The following is a 16,977-nucleotide window of genomic DNA, read 5'->3' as shown; positions in this document are numbered from 1 at the left end:
AGAGACAACATGGTAGAACCATATCTATAAACAACACGGTAGAACCATATCTATAAACAACACGGTAGCACCATATCTATAAACAACACGGTAGCACCATATCTATAAACAACACGGTAGCACCATATCTATAAACAACACGGTAGCACCATATCTAGAGACAACACGGTAGCACCATATCTAGAGAGAACACGGTAGCAACATATCTAGAGACAACATGGTAGAACCATATCTAGAGACAACACGGTAGCACCATATCTAGAGACAACACGGTAGCACCATATCTAGAAACAACACGGTAACACCATATCTAGAGAGAACACGGTAGCAACATATCTAGAGACAACATGGTAGAACCATATCTAGAGACAACACGGTAGCACCATATCTATAAACAACACGGTAGCACCATATCTAGAGACAACACGGTAGCACCATACAGTCTATGGTAAAGACACACGCTAGCCAACTGCTTGTGCATATCTCTGGTTCTTACCATGGCTGTCTAGTACCTGAAACCTATGCAAACATTGAGATGTGCAAGCCTTTTGAAACAGTCCTGGAGGAATTTCTCATTCTTCTAATGCTTTGTGTGTGTTGATGCAAGCACTGCAGGGGCTTCTATTATGGTATCGTGTACAAGCGTGTTAAAAGGTAGGTGTATAAATAGGAAAGTAGAAAGCAGATAAAAGATATTTAAAAAATAAGTGGAGGGAGGGAGGGAAATATATCAACCGTTCACTTTCATGTGCATGCAACCATGTACTGTATGTTTGTCTGTGTTAACACCATGTACTGTATGTTTGTCTGTGTTAACATCATGTATCGTATGTTTGTCTGTGTTAACATCATGTACTGTATGTTTGTCTGTGTTAACATCATGTATCGTATGTTTGTCTGTGTTAACATCATGTACTGTATGTTTGTCTGTGTTAACACCATGTACTGTATGTTTGTCTGTGTTAACATCATGTATCGTATGTTTGTCTGTGTTAACATCATGTACTGTATGTTTGTCTGTGTTAACACCATGTACTGTATGCTGTATGTTTGTCTGTGTCAACATCATGTACTGTATGTTTGTCTGTGTTAACACCATGTACTGTATGCTGTATGTTTGTCTGTGTTAACATCATGTACTGTATGTTTGTCTGTGTTAACACCATGTACTGTATGTTTGTCTGTGTCAACACCATGTACTGTATGCTTGTCTGTGTTAACACCATGTACTGTATGTTTGTCTGTGTCAACACCATGTACTGTATGCTTGTCTGTGTTAACACCATGTACTGTATGTTTGTCTGTGTCAACATCATGTACTGTATGTTTGTCTGTGTCAACATCATGTACTGTATGTTTGTCTGTGTTAACACCATGTACTGTATGCTTGTCTTCAGATGGAAAATGTTTGTTAGTTACATATTCTGACAAGTGGTTCTGCCTGGTTTATGTAGCTTTTGAGGAAAGACTTGCGGTGTCCTACCTTCATAGGGGAGATGTGTGCGTGGGAGACATATCCATGGACGTTCTCTATCTGAGACAGGTTTTTCTCTGCTACCTGGACCAGCTCTGGCCGTCCCTCCCCCCTGCCCTCTCTCTCTCCCCTGCCGTGGTGGTACCCATCCAGGGTTCCTCCTCCATGGTGGCTGCGGAGGGTCCCGTGGTGGCTCCCTGGCAGCTCCCGCTCTCTGCCTCCCTCCTCCAGGCTGGGGTAGGGGTGCTGGGGACAGGCCTGAGACTGACCCTGGTCCTGCTGGGGGGTAGAACCATCCTCATCCTGAATCCTGTACTTCTGTAGAGGGAAGAGGGAGGGGGGGAGAGAGAGTGGGGGGAGGAGAAAAAGAGAGAGAGAGGTTTCTGTTAGTTTTGAGGTCACGGTGGAAGAGGACTCAACTCTTCTAAATGGGCTTAGTGTCACTCAGAGAGAACTGTCTGAAGACTAAACAGACTGTGTGCCATCACACTGTGTGTGCTTGTGTGTGTGTGTGTCTGTGTGTGTGTGTTTAGCTGTAGATCAGCCCAGGTGTAGCCCCGGCGTGGAACTAATAGCTTTAGGAGTGCGTCCCATTGTTCCATGATGATATAGCCACAATAAATAACAATAACATAATGTTGCTGAGACATACACAGCATGATCACATCTCTCTTCCACTGTGACTCCTGCCTCTGACTATGACAGCACAGACCCACCCAATCAACCAGCAGAGCACTGCTACGGGGCTGGACGTCAGGACGTTGTTAATCTGGGCCACTAGCAGAGCACTGCTACGGGGCTGGACGTCAGGACGTTGTTAATCTGGGCCACTAGCAGAGCACTGCTACGGGGCTGGACGTCAGGACGTTGTTAATCTGGGCCACTAGCAGAGCACTGCTACGGGGCTGGACGTCAGGACGTTGTTAATCTGGGCCACTAGCAGAGCACTGCTACGGGGCTGGACGTCAGGACGTTGTTAATCTGGGCCACTAGCAGAGCACTGCTACGGGGCTGGACGTCAGGACGTTGTTAATCTGGGCCACTAGCAGAGCACTGCTACGGGGCTGGACGTCAGGACGTTGTTAATCTGGGCCACTAGCAGAGCACTGCTACGGGGCTGGACGTCAGGACGTTGTTAATCTGGGCCACTAGCAGAGCACTGCTACGGGGCTGGACGTCAGGACGTTGTTAATCTGGGCCACTAGCAGAGCACTGCTACGGGGCTGGACGTCAGGACGTTGTTAATCTGGGCCACTAGCAGAGCACTGCTACGGGGCTGGACGTCAGGACGTTGTTAATCTGGGCCACTAGCAGAGCACTGCTACGGGGCTGGACGTCAGGACGTTGTTAATCTGGGCCACTAGCAGAGCACTGCTACCGGGCTGGACGTCAGGACGTTGTTAATCTGGGCCACTAGCAGAGCACTGCTACGGGGCTGGACGTCAGGACGTTGTTAATCTGGGCCACTAGCAGAGCACTGCTACGGGGCTGGACGTCAGGACGCTGTTAATCTGGGCCACTAGCAGAGCACTGCTACGGGGCTGGACGTCAGGACGTTGTTAATCTGGGCCACTAGCAGAGCAATGCTACGGGGCTGGACGTCAGGACGTTGTTAATCTGGGCCACTAGCAGACAGGTTGTGGTACTAATTCAGACCAGATGATTGGACTCTATCCTGGCAATCAGTGACATTAACCAATCAATGAACTACCAGGGGGAAACAAACAATATTGCAATTCTTGAGGCAGTGGTTTGAAGTGCTCTACTTTGGGAGTGTACTGGACTGGACTGGTTTGAAGAGCCCTGGCCTCTTTTGGGAGTGTACTGGTTTGAAGAGCCCTGGCTTGCTTTGGGAGTGGACTGGTTTGAAGAGCCCTGGCTTGCTTTGGGAGTGGACTGGACTGGTTTGAAGAGCCCTGGCTTGCTTTGGGAGTGGACTGGACTGGTTTGAAGAGCCCTGGCTTGCTTTGGGAGTGGACTGGTTTGAAGAGCCCTGGCTTGCTTTGGGAGTGGACTGGTTTGAAGAGCCCTGGCTTGCTTTGGGAGTAGACTGGTTTGAAGAGCCCTGGCTTGCTTTGGGAGTAGACTGGTTTGAAGAGCCCTGGCTTGATTTGGGAGTGGACTGGACTGGTTTGAAGAGCCCTGGCTTGCTTTGGGAGTGGACTGGACTGGTTTGAAGAGCCCTGGCTTGCTTTGGGAGTGGACTGGTTTGAAGAGCCCTGGCTTGCTTTGGGAGTGGACTGGACTGGTTTGAAGAGCCCTGGCTTGCTTTGGGAGTGGACTGGACTGGTTTGAAGAGCCCTGGCTTGCTTTGGGAGTGGACTGGACTGGTTTGAAGAGCCCTGGCTTGCTTTGGGAGTGGACTGGTTTGAAGAGCCCTGGCTTGCTTTGGGAGTGGACTGGTTTGAAGAGCCCTGGCTTGCTTTGGGAGTGGACTGGTTTGAAGAGCCCTGGCTTGCTTTGGGAGTGGACTGGTTTGAAGAGCCCTGGCTTGATTTGGGAGTGGACTGGACTGGTTTGAAGAGCCCTGGCTTGCTTTGGGAGTGGACTGGTTTGAAGAGCCCTGGCTTGCTTTGGGAGTGGACTGGACTGGTTTGAAGAGCCCTGGCTTGCTTTGGGAGTGTACTGGTTTGAAGAGCCCTGGCTTGCTTTGGGAGTAGACTGGTTTGAAGAGCCCTGGCTTGCTTTGGGAGTAGACTGGTTTGAAGAGCCCTGGCTTGCTTTGGGAGTGGACTGAAGAGCCCTGGCTTGATTTGGGAGTGGACTGGACTGGTTTGAAGAGCCCTGGCTTGCTTTGGGAGTGGACTGGTTTGAAGAGCCCTGGCTTGCTTTGGGAGTGGACTGGACTGGTTTGAAGAGCCCTGGCTTGCTTTGGGAGTGGACTGGTTTGAAGAGCCCTGGCTTGCTTTGGGAGTAGACTGGTTTGAAGAGCCCTGGCTTGCTTTGGGAGTGGACTGGACTGAAGAGCCCTGGCTTGATTTGGGAGTGGACTGGACTGGTTTGAAGAGCCCTGGCTTGCTTTGGGAGTGGACTGGTTTTTCAGAGCCCTGGCTTGCTTTGGGAGTGGACTGGTTTTTCAGAGCCCTGGCTTGCTTTGGGAGTGGACTGGACTGGTTTTTCAGAGCCCTGGCTTGCTTTGGGAGTGGACTGGACTGGTTTTTCAGAGCCCTGGCTTGCTTTGGGAGTGGACTGGACTGGTTTGAAGAGCCCTGGCTTGCTTTGGGAGTGGACTGGACTGGTTTGAAGAGCCCTGGCTTGCTTTGGGAGTGGACTGGACTGGTTTGAAGAGCCCTGGCTTGCTTTGGGAGTGGACTGGTTTGAAGAGCCCTGGCTTGCTTTGGGAGTGGACTGGTTTGAAGAGCCCTGGCTTGCTTTGGGAGTGGACTGGTTTGAAGAGCCCTGGCTTGCTTTGGGAGTGGACTGGTTTGAAGAGCCCTGGCTTGCTTTGGGAGTGGACTGGACTGAAGAGCCCTGGCTTGATTTGGGACTGGACTGGACTGGACTGGTTTGAAGAGCCCTGGCTTTCTTTGGGAGTGGACTGGTTTGAAGAGCCCTGGCTTGCTTTGGGAGTGGACTGGACTGGTTTGAAGAGCCCTGGCTTGCTTTGGGAGTGGACTGGACTGGTTTGAAGAGCCCTGGCTTGCTTTGGGAGTGGACTGGACTGGTTTGAAGAGCCCTGGCTTGCTTTGGGAGTGGACTGGACTGGTTTGAAGAGCCCTGGCTTGCTTTGGGAGTGGACTGGACTGGTTTGAAGAGCCCTGGCTTGCTTTGGGAGTGGACTGGACTGGTTTGAAGAGCCCTGGCTTGCTTTGGGAGTGGACTGGACTGGTTTGAAGAGCCCTGGCTTGCTTTGGGAGTGGACTGGACTGGTTTGAAGAGCCCTGGCTTGCTTTGGGAGTGGACTGGACTGGTTTGAAGAGCCCTGGCTTGCTTTGGGAGTGGACTGGACTGGTTTGAAGAGCCCTGGCTTGCTTTGGGAGTGGACTGGACTGGTTTGAAGAGCCCTGGCTTGCTTTGGGAGTGGACTGGACTGGTTTGAAGAGCCCTGGCTTGCTTTGGGAGTGGACTGGACTGGTTTGAAGAGCCCTGGCTTGCTTTGGGAGTGGACTGGACTGGTTTGAAGAGCCCTGGCTTGCTTTGGGAGTGGACTGGACTGGTTTGAAGAGCCCTGGCTTGCTTTGGGAGTGGACTGGACTGGTTTGAAGAGCCCTGGCTTGCTTTGGGAGTGGACTGGACTGGTTTGAAGAGCCCTGGCTTGCTTTGGGAGTGGACTGGACTGGTTTGAAGAGCCCTGGCTTGCTTTGGGAGTGGACTGGTTTGAAGAGCCCTGGCTTGCTTTGGGAGTGGACTGGTTTGAAGAGCCCTGGCTTGCTTTGGGAGTGGACTGGTTTGAAGAGCCCTGGCTTGCTTTGGGAGTGGACTGGACTGGTTTGAAGAGCCCTGGCTTGCTTTGGGAGTGGACTGGTTTGAAGAGCCCTGGCTTGCTTTGGGAGTGGACTGGTTTGAAGAGCCCTGGCTTGATTTGGGAGTGGACTGGACTGGTTTGAAGAGCCCTGGCTTGCTTTGGGAGTGGACTGGACTGGTTTGAAGAGCCCTGGCTTGCTTTGGGAGTGGACTGGTTTGAAGAGCCCTGGCTTGCTTTGGGACTGGACTGGTTTGAAGAGCCCTGGCTTGCTTTGGGAGTGGACTGGTTTGAAGAGCCCTGGCTTGCTTTGGGAGTGGACTGGTTTGAAGAGCCCTGGCTTGCTTTGGGACTGGACTGGTTTGAAGAGCCCTGGCTTGCTTTGGGAGTGGACTGGAAGAGCTTCCGCATCACTTAAGGCATTTACCTGAAAGAGAAAGGAGGAAGTATTCTAACTCCTGTCTAACGTATATGAGTCTGCAGGCAGGCGTAGCTGAATGAGGACACTGGCTGTCCCCAAGGAGAGAAGAGAGAATATGAGCGCAAAGAGAGAGGGAGAAAGAGGGAGAGAGAAGAAGAAAAGAGAGAAAAGGTGGAAATGGAGAAAAAAACACGAGTGGAGAGAGGGAGAATAGAGAAGAAGAGAGGAGGACCTCCCTAAATAAACCTGATGATACAGGTACTGTAGGTGTGTCCTAACTCTCTCTCTCTCTCTCATCACACTGACACCAATTTGCAAAGCTCTCCAGTGAAACCAGGCTGGGGAGGGTACTGGTGTTGGGCTGCTCAACACACACTAAAATTTTTCAACATCCCTGCTTTACATACATCTTTTAACACCTTGGAGAAACATGTGAACAATGCTCCAGGAACAATAGAAGAAGCAGCAACTCGTGACACACATACGGTCTAATCCAGTCAGTTTACAGCTGCTGTGCCAACTCAGCTGCCAGCCTCAGGGAGTATATCCCATCCCTCATCACCGGCCATACTGCGGTTTGTCCACTCTGTCTGACCTTTAACCTCCTGACCCCCTCAGAAGGCTGCTTTGGCTTCTTGAGGGTCAAGGGGTCAGCAGAGGGCGATCAACACCATCTGTGCTAGACCGACCAGTCACAGAGACACAGTTACTGTACAAATTATCTGCGCACAATCAGACCTCTTTTGACCAAAAAAATTATAAATAAAAGACAACCTTCCGCACGCAGTAAGTAGAAGTATTGTGGGGGATTAGCTCCCTGTGTCGACCCGATACAGTTTCCTCTTCTCCCGGTCTTGGAAATCACACAAATAAGACACTAATCTGGTTTAGAGCAGAGGCCCTCATGTGTTCACACACACCACAAAGACACAATACAGCCAGGTCTGTAGTTCTATATGCCTGTAGGCCTGTCTGTTGTTCTATATGCCTGTAGGCCTGTCTGTTGTTCTATATGCCTGTAGGCCTGTCTGTTGTTCTATATGCCTGTAGGTCTGTCTGTAGTTCTATATGCCTGTAGGCCTGTCTGTAGTTCTATATGCCTGTAGGTCCGTCTGTAGTTCTATATGCCTGTAGGTCTGTCTGTAGTTCTGTCTGTAGTTATATATGCCTGTAGGTCTGTCTGTAGTTCTGTCTGTAGTTATATATGCCTGTAGGTCTGTCTGCAGTTCTGTATGCCTGTAGGTCTGTCTGTAGTTCTGTATGCCTGTAGGTCTGTCTGTAGTTCTATATGCCTGTAGGTCTGTTTGTAGTTCTATATGCCTGTAGGTCTGTCTGTAGTTCTATATGCCTGTAGGCCTGTCTGTAGTTCTATATGCCTGTAGGCCTGTCTGTAGTTCTATATGCCTGTAGGCCTGTCTGTAGTTCTATATGCCTGTAGGTCTGTCTGTAGTTCTGTGGGTCTGTAGGTCTAATGGGAATGTGTCTGTGCAGCTGAGCTGTATACATTCAAAGTCTCTTGCTCATAGGGTATGCTTCATCTTCATAACTGACAGACTGGTCCTAGTAGCTTTGAGATATACTTTTATTTTGGTTAGATTCCATGACAGGTTTTAGACTGTACCTCTGTGTGAGTGTGTGTTCAAGCGTGAGCCCATGTGTGTGTGTCCCTCTCTCACGGACTAGTGTTACCTCATGGATCATTTCAGAATGCTCATGGTCAAGGCTGGGATGAGATGAGATGGTGAAAGGGTAACTAGTCAGTTGTACAACTGAATGCCTTCAACTGAAATGTGTCTTCCTCATTTAACCCAACCCCTCTGAATCAGAGAGGTGTGAGGGGGGCTGCCTTAAATCAACATCCACGGCTTCGGCTCCCGGGGAACAGTGGGTTAACTTATTGTGGATAGAGGGCAGCATTTTCACGTTTGGATGAAAAGCGTGCCCAGAGTAAACTGCCTCCTACTCAGTCCGAGATGCTAATATATGCATATTATTATTAGTATTGGATAGAAAACACTCTGAAGTTTCTAAAACTGTTTGAATCATGTCTGTGACTATAAGATAACTTATTTGGCAGGCAAAACCCTGAGGACAAACCATTCAGATTTCTTTTTTTGCTGAGGTCACTCTTTTCAATGGGTTTTCATTGGGAATCCAGATTTCTTAGGGACCTTCCTGCAGTTCCTATCGCTTCCACTGGATGTCAACAGTCTTTAGAAATTGGTTGAGGTTTTCCCTTTGAGAAATGAAGAAGTAGCCATGTTCAGAATGAGGCTCCAGTGAAGTGTACTGTTTGTTAGAGGCGCGTGACCAGAAAGCATGCTACACATTGTTTTCCTCCGGTATTGAACACAGATCATCCCGTCATCAATTTTATCGATTATTTACGTTAAAAAATACCTAAAGTTGTATGACAAAAGTAGTTTGAAAAGTTTGGACAAAGCTTACAGGTAACTTTTGAGATATTTTGTAGTCACGTTGTGCAAGTTGGAACCGGTATTTTTCTGGATCAAACGCGCCAAATAAATGGACATTTTGGATATATATCAACGGAATTAATCGAACAAAAGGACCATTTGTGATGTTTATGGGACATATTGGAGTGCCAACAAAAGAAGCTCGTCAAAGGTAAGGCATGAATTATATCTTTATTTCTGCGTTTTGTGTCGCGCCGGGAGGGTTGAAATATGATGGTCTGTGTTTGTTTGCTATCCTCAGATAATAGCATCGTTTGCTTTCGCCGTAAAGCATTTCTGAAATCTGACACGTTGGCTGGATTCACAACAAGTGTAGCTTTAATTTGGTATATTGAATGTGTGATTTCATGAAAGTTAAATTTTTATAGTAATTTATTGCTCTGCATGTTCACTGGATGTTGGCCAGGTGGGACGCTACCGTCCCACATATCCCAGAGAGGTTAACTGCCTTGTTCAGGGGCAGAACGACAGACTTTTACCTTGTCAGCTCGGTGATTTGATCCAGCAACCTTTCGGTTACTGGCCCAACGCTCTAACCACTAGGCTAGGAGATAGGATGGGATGAGATAGAATGGGATGAGATGGAATGGGATGAGATGGAATGCTCTCACGGTTCTACTCACCAGGGGAGCTGGCGGTTATCGATTCAGCTCACACTGCCTGCCATAGGCCTATACCTACTTTCTGATGACTGAATGAACAGACGAATGAATGAGTTGCAAACTGTGCTCACTTAAAAGTGGAACTGACAGCATTTTAGCAACATTAAATCTTATTAAAATCTGTTCATATACACCCCAGGAATAATTACACTTTTTTAAAAACATTTTCTGACAAGCGAGCCCTTAGATATGGTCATTTTCACGTGTTCATAAATTCTTAAGAGTGTTTGGGAATTACGTATAGTCAGGCATTTGTGATAATTCTATAGAAATATAGAGTGGGAAAGCGGCCGTGCGTTTGGACAAGGTTTTATGTACACTGCAGTAAATAAAACGTCTCTCTCGTCCAGGACCGGAGTCTACACAGACTGGTGCGCCATAGCCAAATCAGAGCTACAGTAGGCCTTAATGCAAACAAGCCATTTGCCACACAGTCCTGACATCATTCACTTTGAACTGGACTGTGTGTTTACAGGCAGTTGGAATAGTGTGACTTCTGGATAATTTGAACGCATTCGCAACAAAATACACCTGAATGGATTTCATGCAAATATCCCAGGAGTCGTCTTACATCTGGGAATGTTACAGTCCTAATGATCAAACAACCATGAAAAGGTAGGCTCTCTCTCTCCCTCAGTTATGCACGTCAACAACAAGATCAACAACTAATGCTAGCCGGAGCAAGATGTGCTAAAATCTAACGAAGGAACATTAGATAAACCCTCTCAAACTTTTTCAGATAGTTGGACGTCAAAATTGCACTGACAAACGATGGGGAAATGTAGCCTACTGGTCTGCAGCTTGCCTGCCAATGCATGCTTGTCCCAACCAAGCACCCAAGCTAACTGGCTAAAATTGGCTAGCTTGCTAGCTAGCTACTTCCAGACACAAATGAGAAAACTTTGATTATTGTACTGGCCGTAGCAGAGCTGGTTAGGCTGTTTACATGTTATCCAGAGAGTTCGTGACTAACTATTACTTTCTTTGGCCTACATTTACTGACACCGGTCATATTCAGCAGGTAAATTCATCAGTTACACACAGACGAGAGTGCTCCGAAATCGGAGTAGCTAGCTAGATATCCAGTTTGCTAGCATCTCTTGCATTTGCAAATTCACTCTGGCTAACAGTAGATGAAGTTCTTGCTAGCTAACCAAATGACACCTGCATCTCTAGCTGTGTATAGCCACCGAAAACAATATGGAGGGGAAAAAGTCAGTCACTCACCCACTCCTCCAATGACATGACATCCTCCTAGCAGCTAGCTAGCTAACTAACGTTAGGCTCTGTGTTTTTAGCTGTGTGACATAAATATACTGAACAAAAATATGAAACGCAACATGCAACAATTTCAACCATTTTACTGAGTTACAGTTCATATAAGTAAATCAGGCAATTTAAATAAATGCATTATTTCACATGACTAGGCAGGGGAGCAGCTATGGGTGGGCCTGGGAGGGCATAGGACCACCCATTTGGGAGCCAGGCCCACTCACTGGGGAGCCGGCCCAGCCAATCAGAATAGGTTTTCCCCCACAAAGGGCTTTATTACAGACAGAAATACACCTCAGTTTCATAAGCTGTCCGGGTAGCTGGTCTCAGACAATCCCGCAGGTGAAGAAGCAGGGCGTGGTTGTCCTAAGCTGGTGTGGTTACACGTGGGCTACAGTTGTGATGTTAGTTGGACGTACAGCCAAATTCTCTAAAACGACTTATGGTATAAAAAAAATGAACATTAAATTCTCTGGTAACAGCTCTGGTGAACATTCCTGCAGTCAGCATGCCAATTGCCCACTCCCTCAACACTTGAGTCATCTGTGGCATTGTGTTGTTTGACAAAACTGAACATTTTAGAGTGGTATTTTATTGTCCCCCGCACAAGGTGCACTTGTTTAACGATCCTGCTGTTTAATCAGCTTCTTGATATGCTACACCTGTCAGGTGGATGTATTATCTTGGCAAAGGAGGAATGCTAACTAACAGGGATGTAAACACATTTGTGCACAAAATTTGAGAGAACATGTCTGGGATCTTTAATTTCAGCACATGAAACATGCGATCAAAACTTTACATGTTGCCTTTCTATTTTTGTTTCCGTATAAACACGCTAGCCCATTAGTCACGTTATGACTGATGTGTGATCGTTGCACTTGCTAGTCTGATTGTATTGACATTCCCAGCCTTAGTTACATTCGCCTGTTTATGTCCAAAAATATTGAGTCCTTGATACTAAAACAATGCAAAACGAATGGAGGCAGCAAACAATGTACCAAGCCAGCTGTGATTTACAACCTGATCTCAATATTTTTGGGGACAACAAAGAAATGTATTGGTGAATTATATTAATCATTGAACTGCATCCATCTATTCTGCCAACAATGCCTTAGTGTACGTCATGGGACGTTGAGTCACATAAGAACCTATTTTTAAACCACTTAGAAAGTTGGTTTTAAAGCATAAACTGGGAACTTTATATTTTTGAGTGATATGATTGTCTGTTTGATATCTGTTTGAAGATAAAAGGCTGTCAGTTCCACTTTAAATAAGAGAGACAAAAGACTGCACTCAAAACAAACCTGACGAGTCATTTAGACACATCAAACGGAATGAAATATACATTCATGCATGTCTTTAACTGAGATATATATATTAATGTATGTTATGAATCTATTCGGAAAGTATTCAGACCCCTTGACTTTTTCCACATTTTTGTTACATTTTTTTCTTCATCAATCTACACACAATACCCCATAATGATAAAACACAAACAGATTTTTAGAAATGTTTGCAAATTAAAAATTAATATCACAATTACAGAATTATTCAGACCCTTTATTCAGTACTTTGTTGAAGCACCTTTGGCAGCGATTACAGCCTTGAGTCTTCTTGGGTATGATGCTAGAAGCTTGGCACACCTGTATTTGGGGAGTTTCTCCCCATTCTTCTCTGCAGATCCTCTCAAACTGTCAGGTTGGATGGGGAGCGTTGCAGCACTTTGCTCTCTGTACTTTGCTCCGTTCATCTTTCCCTCGATCCTGACTTGTCTCCCAGTCCTTGCTGCTGAAAAACATCCCCACAGCACAGCGTAGGGATGGTGCCAGGTTTCCTCCAGACGTGACACTTGGCATTCAGGCCAAAGAGCTCAATCTTGGTTTCATCAGACCAGAGAATCATGTTTCTCATGGTCTGAGAGTCTTTAGGGGCCTTTTGGCAAACTCCAAGCAGGCTGTCATGTGCCTTTTACTGAGGAGTGGCTTCCGTCTGGCCACTTTCCCATAAAGGCCTGATTGGTGGAGTGCTGCAGAGATGGTTGTACTTCTGGAAGGTTCTCCCATCTCCACAGAGGAACTCTGGAGTTCTGTCAGAGTGACCATCGGGTTCTTGGTCACCTCCCTGACCAAGGCCCTTCTCCCACGATTGCTCAGTTTGGCCGGGCTGCCAGCTCTAGGAAGAGTCTTGGTGGTTCCAAACTTCTTCCACTTAAGAATGATGGAGGCCACTGTGTTCTTGGGGACCTTCAATCCTGCAGACGTTTTTTGTCACCCTTCCCCAGATCTGTGCTTCGACACAATCCCATCTCCGAGCGCTACGGACAATTCCTTCGACCTCATGGCTTGATTTTTGCTCAGACATGCACTGTCAACTGTGGGACCTTATATAGACAGGCATGTGCCTTTCCAAATCATGTCCAATCAATTGAATTTACGACAGGTGGACTCCAATCAAGTTGTAGAAACATCTCAAGGATGATCAATGGAAACAGGATGCACCTGAGCTCAATGCAAAGGGTATTATGTAAATACGTGTTCAGTTTTTTTATTTTTAATACGTTTGCAAATAAATCGAAAAACCTGTTTTTTCTTTGTCATTATGGGGTATTGTGTGTAGATTGATGAGGGGGAAAACCTATTTAATCCATTTTAGAATAAGGCTGTAACATAACAAAATGTGGAAAAAGTCAAGGGGTCTGAATACTTTCCAAATGCACTGTATGTCTTTAACTGAAATATATATATATATTTATTAATATATGTTATGAATGTACCGTACGTCTTTGAGAGATTTCATTGACAGAATTTTGAATTTCTGGGCCTTGATGATTTTTTACCTGAACAGGGAGTCCCTCATCACCACCACTATTATGCTAGAGATGTCTACATACATACCTACGTACCGTACAGGTCCCCGAGCATGAGTGTGCTTTGGCAGCGTGGGACGACCAGCCATGTGGCATCCTGTCAAACAGCTAACCAACCACCCACTCAGATGCTCTCAGGTTGTAGCTTTAATAAAACATTGACACCGACTAACTAAGCTGTGACCGGGCTACAAAACAGACATACCATTTCTATTCTGTCCTTTGTGAGTCTGACTGGGTTTGTGTTGGCCGTGACCGGCTTATGCCAGGCAGTGTGACTGTGTGTGAGGCTATGGAAAGAAATTAGGCAGGGTTAGTGAGTGAGTGTGAGAGAGAGAGAGAGCTGAGGGGTGCATCCCATATCCAGGATGGTCCAGAGCTCTCTTTTCTCCTTCAAATCTCCAGTCACAGCCCAAACCGTCCATCCCAGTCCTGGCCCAATGACTCACAACCTCACACATCATGTCTGCTACACTTTACTGCATGTCCTACACTTTACTGCATGTCCTACACTTTACTGCATGACACGGATTTACATAATAGCCTGAGCCTCCCAGTCAAACATGGGTGTATGACTTGTGTACAACCATGGCCAGTATACAACGCCAGATCTCAACCTACAGTACAAGCGAGTGACAGAAAACCAGAGAAAGGAGTGAGATGTAAGGTATGAGGGGAGAGGAGAAAAAGTAAAGATGGATAGAGAAAGAGAAGAGGGGAAGATGAGAGGATGAGCAGCATCTGGTGTGGGGCTAATTACGGAAGCCCAGAGGCCAAAAGAGCAGTGCTCCCAGTCAGCCAGTCAGTCAGTCAGTCCCTCCAAATGTGACAGCTCAGCTGCATTGAACCACAGCTGTTTGATGTGGGTTAAAGATTGCCTGGGCAGTCAGAGTACTCAATATACAGGTAACTGCCAGAATAAAGGAAACACTTGCGTAACTGAGGGACAGAAAGTACATTGCAAGCAGGTTCTTTCTCACAGGTTTGGTTCTTGAGTTAATTAAGCAATTAACATTGCATTGGTTAATTTACAGATGTAGGATCTTAATTTGATCACCCAGTTGCAGAACTCTTGCAATGCAGTAAATTTAAAACTTGTAGGGTGGGTTGCACCAACATGGTTTAAATTATTCAAGGATTAGAGCTAATCTAGGTTTTGTAAATCTAGGTTTTGAATTAAATACCGAGATGTGTTGCACCACTTCATTTAGAATCTGGATCAGTGAATCCCGGATTGACGGTTTTAAACTATGATTAGGTGACACGTTACACCAATATTGAGGTATTTTGTGAGTTGAAACAAAGTAGCTAGCCTACCTGACAAATGAGGCCACAAAGTTGCTGTTCCTTGATAAAATAATAACAATGTAATGTTAGAACTACTGCAACTCCCTCGTGAAAGGTTCACATGGGTTGGCTAATTTGAAATCAAATTTTGGACCGGAAGGGGGGGGGGGGCACTTCAGACCGGAAGGGGGGGGCACTTCAGACCGGACGGGGGGGCCACTTCAGACCGGAAGGGGGGGCCACTTCAGACCGGACGGGGGGGGGGGGGGGGGGGGGCACTTCAGACCGGACGGGGGGGGGGGGGGGGGCGGCACTTCAGACCGGACGGGGGGGGGGGGGGCACTTCAGACCGGAAGGGGGGGGGGGGGCACTTCAGACAGGAAGGTGGGGCCCCATCCAAGGGAATTGGGAATTGATCCTCTCTCCCAGAAGATATGCGAGCTGATTCCCCAGTAGTTTGACCCTTTCCTGAACCCCTATGAAGACGACGGACAACTCGATCCACCAATATTCAGTAAGCATAAATAACTGGTCGACATCAAGGACTATAACGCACGTTAAAACTAACATGAATTGCTACTTCACTACAGTGTTTCCGTCATCAGTCCCGTTTCAGCATGTTGCGTAACACCATCATTCGTACCAAGGCTGGGCATTTCATAAACCCCAATTAAATAGCTGTTCCTTTCCTTTAGTTGAGCTTACACCCTGTTGCCGTGGAGAAACAGCATCGCCTGGATCTTGCACCAGCAGAACAACACCAGAGAGGCCAAGCAAACGCCCCAGAACTGACATGACCCAGCGCATATTGATGTTTTGGAGGCTGGAAAGAGAAAAATCTACTGCAGATTGGTGTTGAATTTACAAAGAGAGATACTGTAAAATTCAGAAACAGAAACTCCTTCGGGGAAACAAATGCCCACTGTGTAAAGAATGCTGATCTTTTTATTTATTAAAACAATTATTTATTAAAACAATGCTTTCCCTAGCAATTTGGTGTCCTCCAGTCTTGTCCCCACTCTTGTATTCTGGTGCTTCCAGTTCCACCCGGTATGGTACTGAGAATAACAATGTCTTAATAATGCATGTTAATACAGAAAGCCTACTTAGGAATTGTGTCTATCAAAATATAATATTGCTTTTTACATGTTACCAGTGTTACATTATTTACACCTCAGTCTGCAAAATGGTTCTCAATCAAGGTTCTCCTCACAGCATTCCCATTTGCAGCATGTTGCCCCTGGCCATCTTCATCTTCCTCGGGTAAGACCTCCTCGGGTAAGACCTCCTCGGGAAAGACCTCCTCGGGAAAGACCTCCTCGGGAAAGACCTCCTCGGGAAAGACCTCCTCGGGAAAGACCTCCTCGGGAAAGACCTCCTCGGGTAAGACCTCCTCGGGTAAGACCTCCTCGGGTAAGACCTCCTCGGGTAAGACCTCCTCGGGTAAGACCTCCTCGGGTAAGACCTCCTCGGGTAAGACCTCCTCGGGTAAGACCTCCTCGGGTAAGACCTCCTCGGGTAAGACCTCCTCGGGTAAGACCTCCTCGGGTAAGACCTCCTCAGGTAAGACCTCCTCAGGTAAGACCTCCTCAGGTAAGACCTCCTCAGGTAGCTCTTCTCCTTGTCTCCTGCCAAGGTTATACAGAACTGCCACTGCAATAATGATGTCATTGCAGTGTCCATCTTCGTGCAGAGCCCCTCCTGTAAGCACAGAAATATTGAGCTCTCTCGGAGATCTCTTGTCAGGATATGAGAGGTGGTGTTCTCTCGGAGATCTCTTGTCAGGATATGAGAGGTGGTGTATTCTCTCTCGGAGATCTCTTGTCAGGATATGAGAGGTGGTGTTCTCTCGGAGATCTCGTCAGGATATGAGAGGTGGTGTATTCTCTCTCTGAGATCTCTTGTCAGGATATGAGAGGTGGTGTATTCTCTCTCTGAGATCTCTTGTCAGGATATGAGAGGTGGTGTATTCTCTCTGAGATCTCTTGTCAGGATATGAGGTGGTGTTCTCTCTCTCTCTCTGAGATCTCGTCAGGATATGAGAGGTGGTGTTCTCTCTCTCTTCAGGTGTCTGGCGGTTTAAAAGCGGAGTCATAAGGTACCCACGACAGGCATA

The 16,977-nt window shown here is 46.9% G+C and overlaps 1 protein-coding gene across 5 annotated transcripts in view; it reads right to left on the bottom strand.

Moving 5' to 3' along the window:
- The window catches only part of LOC120055060 (disks large homolog 1-like), a 282,572-nt gene that overhangs the window by 176,357 nt on the left and 89,238 nt on the right, over positions 1-16,977 (bottom strand). For all 5 annotated transcript variants that reach the window (XM_039002927.1, XM_039002928.1, XM_039002929.1 and 2 more), the window contains one exon: positions 1,484-1,792. In XM_039002927.1, coding sequence (XP_038858855.1) covers positions 1,484-1,792 — 309 coding nt within the window. The remainder of the gene's footprint in view (positions 1-1,483; positions 1,793-16,977) is intronic.

The sequence above is a fragment of the Salvelinus namaycush genome, chromosome 10 (assembly GCF_016432855.1).
Source record: "Salvelinus namaycush isolate Seneca chromosome 10, SaNama_1.0, whole genome shotgun sequence".
In the NCBI taxonomy this organism is placed as follows: Eukaryota; Metazoa; Chordata; class Actinopteri; order Salmoniformes; family Salmonidae; genus Salvelinus; species Salvelinus namaycush.
The sequence above is the reverse complement of the archived record's forward strand: the minus strand, read 5'-3'. Positions and strand labels throughout refer to the sequence as shown.